The sequence below is a fragment of the Penaeus monodon genome, unplaced genomic scaffold (genome assembly GCF_015228065.2).
Source record: "Penaeus monodon isolate SGIC_2016 unplaced genomic scaffold, NSTDA_Pmon_1 PmonScaffold_1546, whole genome shotgun sequence".
Taxonomy (NCBI): domain Eukaryota; kingdom Metazoa; phylum Arthropoda; class Malacostraca; order Decapoda; family Penaeidae; genus Penaeus; species Penaeus monodon.
Window position 1 is genome coordinate 29,037 of NW_023644664.1, and position 5,964 is coordinate 35,000.

The window sequence follows — 5,964 nt, forward strand, 5'->3', positions numbered from 1 at the left end:
CTGTACGCTAAATATAAAGCTAATGATCAAGGTATATAATAACAATAAATAATATATAATTACTATTAATATTATTCATTAATTATCATATACTTAATTAGTTATTATTACAGTTTTTATCTGTAACTTACATATCCATCGTAGCTAATACTAAAAAAAAGTACAATAACCAATAATAGCAATAATAACAATAACGAATTTTTAAATGATAAGCAGGAGCAAAAGTGGCCCACCTACAGGAACTGCGAAATATACAAGTGGAAGGAGGAGTGAGAAAGGAAAAGCCTGAGAAAGAGAGGAAATGGCGACGATAGGAAGGTGGAAGAAAAGATGATGCCAACGAGGAGCAGAGGCATAACCATGAGAAAAGGTAACGAGAGATTAGAGGTAGAAGGAGGAGGACATAGAAGCAGAGCGGAGAAGTTTCTATCGACCCCAATAGAGTCGGAAAAAGCGAGGCAGCGAGCGAGGGAAGGGTATAACCGCAGACATCTGAAGTGGAAGGCAAGGCGCACTAGGAGGAGCGATGGAGAAAGGGTGAAAGACAGAGAGATAAAAGTAGAGGAGAAGGGCGAAAGAGCGTGGAAGGCGCGGAACGGGAGAGAGAAAGAAGGAGGAAGGGAAGGAGGATAAGGCAGCGAGCAAGGGTGGTGTCGGAGGCATAAGAAGTCGGAAAGGAAGGAAGCCGTGGTGGTGGAGGTAGAGAGCGGAGCGAGGATTAATAGGGGGATAGGAGGTGATAGCGAAGAGGGCGAGGAGAGGGAAGCGGCATAAAGACGGCTGGAGGAGGAGACGAATAGGAGAAAGGGGGGAATCGCGGAATATATTATTGCAAATGAGGCAATTGAAGGATAGCGCGATGAGGCAGAAGGATGGGGCAAGAAACAAAAGGGGGGAACGGAGGAGAAACAAAAGTGCAAAGGAGCAGAAAGAACGAGGAGGAGCTGAAGGGGGAAAATGAAAGGAAGGAAGCGAAGATGAGCAAAGGCCTGGAAACAGACAGGGTAAAATTAGGAGGATGAATAGGAAGCGAGGCGACGGAAAGCGAGAGATAGGAATGTGGAAGGAGGCCATAAGGATTAGAGGAGGAAGATAAGAGCGGAGAGGGGGAAACGGAGAGATAGCAAGGCGAAGGAGGAGGAGGAAGGTAAGGAACAGAAATATACAAGTAAATTAAAAGGAGAATGCAGAAGGAAGGAGAGGCGGGAGGAAAGAGTGAGCGCAGCGCCGTATAATCAATATACCACCCTAAATACAATTATTTAACAAATACATCTTATAAGGTTTGTGTATAGCTATAAACACACACACACACACTCACACACACACATAGAAACACGACACAACAAACACATAACACACACACTTACACTACACACACACATAGACACATCACACACACACACCACACACACACACACACACATCATCACAAACACACACACAAAATCACATAAAATATATATAATATATATAGTAATATAATTATATACTTATATATAAACGCTAACCTACTATATCCATATATACATATAGTTTAATTTGTCATTATATAATACACCCCTACGACACACACACACATAGATAATATCATATATATTATAATAAATATATATAATAATAATATGTAGTGTGTGCTGCTGTGTGTGTGTGATGATGTGTGTGTGTGTGTAGTGGTGTGTGTGTGGTGTGTGTAGTGCTTTATATATAACAAACATATAGATTGTTAGTGTAAATATTATGCTACTCAGTTATAAACGTAGCATAATACAGCCTACCTCCTTCTATTCCATATATTAATAATAGATAATGATAATATTATAATAATTATAATAATAATAATAAAATAATAATAATAATGATAATAATAACAATAGTAATAATAATAACAAATTAATAATAATAATAATAATAATAATTCTAATAATAATAATAATAATAAAGCGACATTTTGGAGTATAATCTGAAAAGGCTATATTTCGGAAAACTTTGCCCCCTTTTTGACTTTCGGGATTTTGTTTCCTTTTTTATTATAAATGGAAGCGATTACTGTCATTATCATCATTATTATCATAGTTATCATCATTGCCGTGTTCATCATCATTATCATCATTATTTTCATTATTATCCTCTTTATCATCATTATTGCAATTATTATCATCAATATCATCATCATCATTATTATTATTGTAATTATTACAGTTACAATATATTTTTTTTTGTAATTATACTAATAATAACAACAACAGTAATAATAACAACAGTAAAAATAATAAGAAGAACGATTTTATAATAATTATTTATGTCATTCTTTTAATTATTATCGTTATTATTATAATTATTATAGTTATAATATCTTTTTATGTAACAATAAATGTTATAATAATAATAATAATAGCAATAATAATGATAACGATAATGACAATAGTGATAATGATTATAATAATAATAATGATAATAATAATAATAATGATAATGAAAAAAAAATAAAATAATAATAATAATAATTGTAGTGTACCGATCCTTAAGACATTTAATTTTCCATTATTCGTGTCTCAGTTGTGAAGATATTACATCAGTAGCGCTCACTGTCACCACTCGTTTAATACGTGTATTTTGGGAGAAGTCAATGTGTAATCAAGTGTTGTGGAAATGAGGGATAGGTCATGTTCAAATGTTGGAGTGTGTGTAGTGTAAAGGATTTAGGATAAGGATATTCAGAATTAACAATCTATTTATCAATCAGCAAAGCTCATCAGTATTATTTACCTTACAGGTCACTCAGCAAAGCTCATCAGTATTTACTTCCGCAAGAGGGTATGGTGTCTTCGCCTCCCCGACAGTCGGTGTCCAACTAGCTCCGTCCATCCATTGTATTAAGGGCAGAAGAGTTAGCATGTCTATACTTAAACACGGAGTGGGTCACCGTAGAGTTTTCCAAGGAGATACTTCGGCTTATATATGAGGTCAGGCTGCCGAAGGAGAAATCCATAAATTTGTGTTTAAAATTTTCATTATAACCCGACAGTCCACTACAACACACCCGCTACTAGTAAAACACCTCCTGGTGTTTGAGAGCCTCGGGAGCTCTGGAAATGGAGTGTATGATGCAACACAAGCTGCTGTAGCTCTTGGTAATCTGTTGAAGGGAACCAACCAGGACTTCAAAAGCTGCGAACTAGAGAGAAATGTTATTAATGGTCTAACAAGTATAATCTAAATTAGTATACAAACAAGGCTTAGTGAATAAACTGGTGCTCGTGACCTTTTAGTACAGACGCACTCCCCTATGGAACATACTACCCTGTGCCTGGTGGTGCCCAACCCTTAGTTCACCATCTGAATCCGATTGCTCGTATCGTCGTGAAGTCTAAGGGTCTTCTGGCTCCGTCTGGTCTCTCTCTTCCACTAGGGGCAGGTAACAATATCCTGGCTGATCTCCTGGATCATCTGCATCATTGGTGTTATTTTCAATCGGTGCCCTCATAAACTCGAACTCTTCGCGGGCGACGTATTTCCTGAGATGATTGACGTGGCACTGGAGCTCCTTGTGCGCCGAAATTGGGTCCCTGACGATATATGTAAACGGGCCCGTATTTTTAGTACCCTAACTGGTCCCTGCCAACGAGGTCCAAGCCTGGATCGATGTCGCCGCATTTCCGGATGAAAGAGACGTATCAGACAAGGTCTCCTACCTCTGTTCAAATCTTCCTCGTGCACGACGATTGTAATCTTATGTCCATCTTCTCGGGTTTTCCGGGATGTCTGGTCAGCAGTCTCTCGAGCTTCTCGTAGTCGCCTTCGAAGGAGCTGAGCAGCCTCTTCATCAGCCTCTTGAAAATTGGTAAGAGCTGTGGGAAAGTAGTTGTCTCTTCCCAGAAGCAAGTACAGCGGCGTTTCGTTGATGCTGCGATGAACTGCAGTAATGAGAGCTAATCTTACATGGGGAATTAACTTAACCCAATCATCCGGATGTTGTTCTGCTAAAATAGAGGGGGCATCCTTTACAACCCTATTGGTACGCTCTACCATCCCGTTAGCTTGGGGTGATATCTCGTCACATATTTGGTTTTAACTTTAATCACTTCATATACTTGCCGAAAAAGTCTATTTGCAAATGCCAACCCGTTATCGGTGAGGATTGTCCGTGGAGGGCCGAATACGAAGTGTTCAACAAATGTATCAGCCACAATGTTAGCTTCCTTGGAGAAGATACCTGGTGTAATAGTCGATGATAACAAGAAGGTATCGATGGCCACTTGACGACCCTGCCATAGCAATCAAATCGGCCAAGACTCTCTCAAGTGGCTTGGTTACTTCTTGCAAAGCTGCAAGTGGTGCTCTCCCGACAACGCCCTTTCTGCGTTGGCAGGCTTGGCATGAGGCAATATATTTGCGAACGGTTGCAAGCATCTGTGGAGAGTAATATTGATCCCGTAGTTTGCAGTACGTCCTAAAGATACCTGGGTGGGCTACTTCTTCTGCACCATGGGCTTGTTTCGGGACTTCCTCCCGTAATGCCCTAAGAATCCAAGTTGCTGCAATATACGTCCAGTCAGGAGCCTTGTATGATACAGCAATCCATCACGCATTTCAATTCTTCGAGGTGTAATGGCAGACTTCGTCTAGGTGGTCGACGCTCCAGGAGGTATGATATAATCTCTCTCAACAATGGGTCCTCTCGCTGTGCATTAGCTACTACCTGTGGGCTGAGAGGATCATCAATTAAGTTGATCTGGCGGCTAAGTCTGGCAATTATTCTAATAATAAAAGTAATAAAAGTAATATTAATGATAATAACAAAAATAATAATAATAATAACAATATTATAATAACTATTAATATTATTATTATCATTATTACTATTATCATTACAGTTATAATACATTTCTATATAATAATACTTATAATAAAAGTAATACTAGTAATAATGATAACAATAATAATGATAATAATAATAATAATAACAATAAAAAATAATAGTAATAACAATAATAATAATAATAATAATAATAATAATAATAATAATAATTCCCAAAATCATCATTGAAATCGAAAAAGCGTCATTTTGGAGTATAATCTCAAAAGGCTATATTTCTCTAGATTTTACCGCTTTTTCGACTTTTGGTTTTGGAGTTTTTTTCTTTTTCCTCTTTTTATTATAAATGGAAGCGATTACTGTTATTATCATCATTATTATCACCGTTATCATAATTATTATCGTTATCATCATCATTATCATAATTATTATCCTCTTTATCAGCATTATTGCGATTATTATCATCATTATCATCATTATCATCATTATTATTGCAATTATTGCAGTTATTATTTTTTTTTTGTAATTATACTAATAATAACAATAATAATAATAATAACAATAAAACTAACAATAATAACGATTTTATGATAATTATTTATTTCATTCTTTCAATTATTATCATTATCATTGTAATTATTACAGTTATAATATATATATATAATATATTTTTTTTTTTGCAATTATGATAATAATAAAAGTAATAATAATGGTAATAATAACAATAATGATAATAATAATAATATAATAATAATAATGTTAATAATAATAACAATATCGTAATAACTATTAATATTATTTCTATTGTTATCATTACAGTTATAATACATTTTCATGTAATGATAAAAGTAATAATAATAATAAATAATAATAATAATAACAATAACAGTAATAATAATAATAGTGATAATGATTATGATAATAATAATAATGATAGTAATAATAATAATAATAATAATAATTATTATTATTATTATTATTATTATTATTATTATAACAATAGTGATAATAATAATAATAATAACAATAATAGAATTAATAATAATATAATAATAATAAAAAAAATAATAATAACAATAATGATGATAATATCAATAATAACAATGATGATAATAAAATAATAATAATAATAAATAATAATAATA

The 5,964-nt window shown here is 34.3% G+C and overlaps 1 protein-coding gene across 1 annotated transcript; it reads right to left on the bottom strand.

Annotated features, from left to right (window-relative positions):
• Positions 1–4,194: 4,194 nt before the first annotated feature.
• LOC119569463 lies at positions 4,195–4,748 on the bottom strand (the record flags this gene model as incomplete). The annotated part of the gene is made up of 2 exons (XM_037917617.1): positions 4,195–4,538; positions 4,621–4,748. Coding segments are annotated over 2 exons (472 nt in total), but the record flags the coding sequence as incomplete, so codon positions are not given.
• Between the last annotated feature and the right edge of the window lie 1,216 nt (positions 4,749–5,964).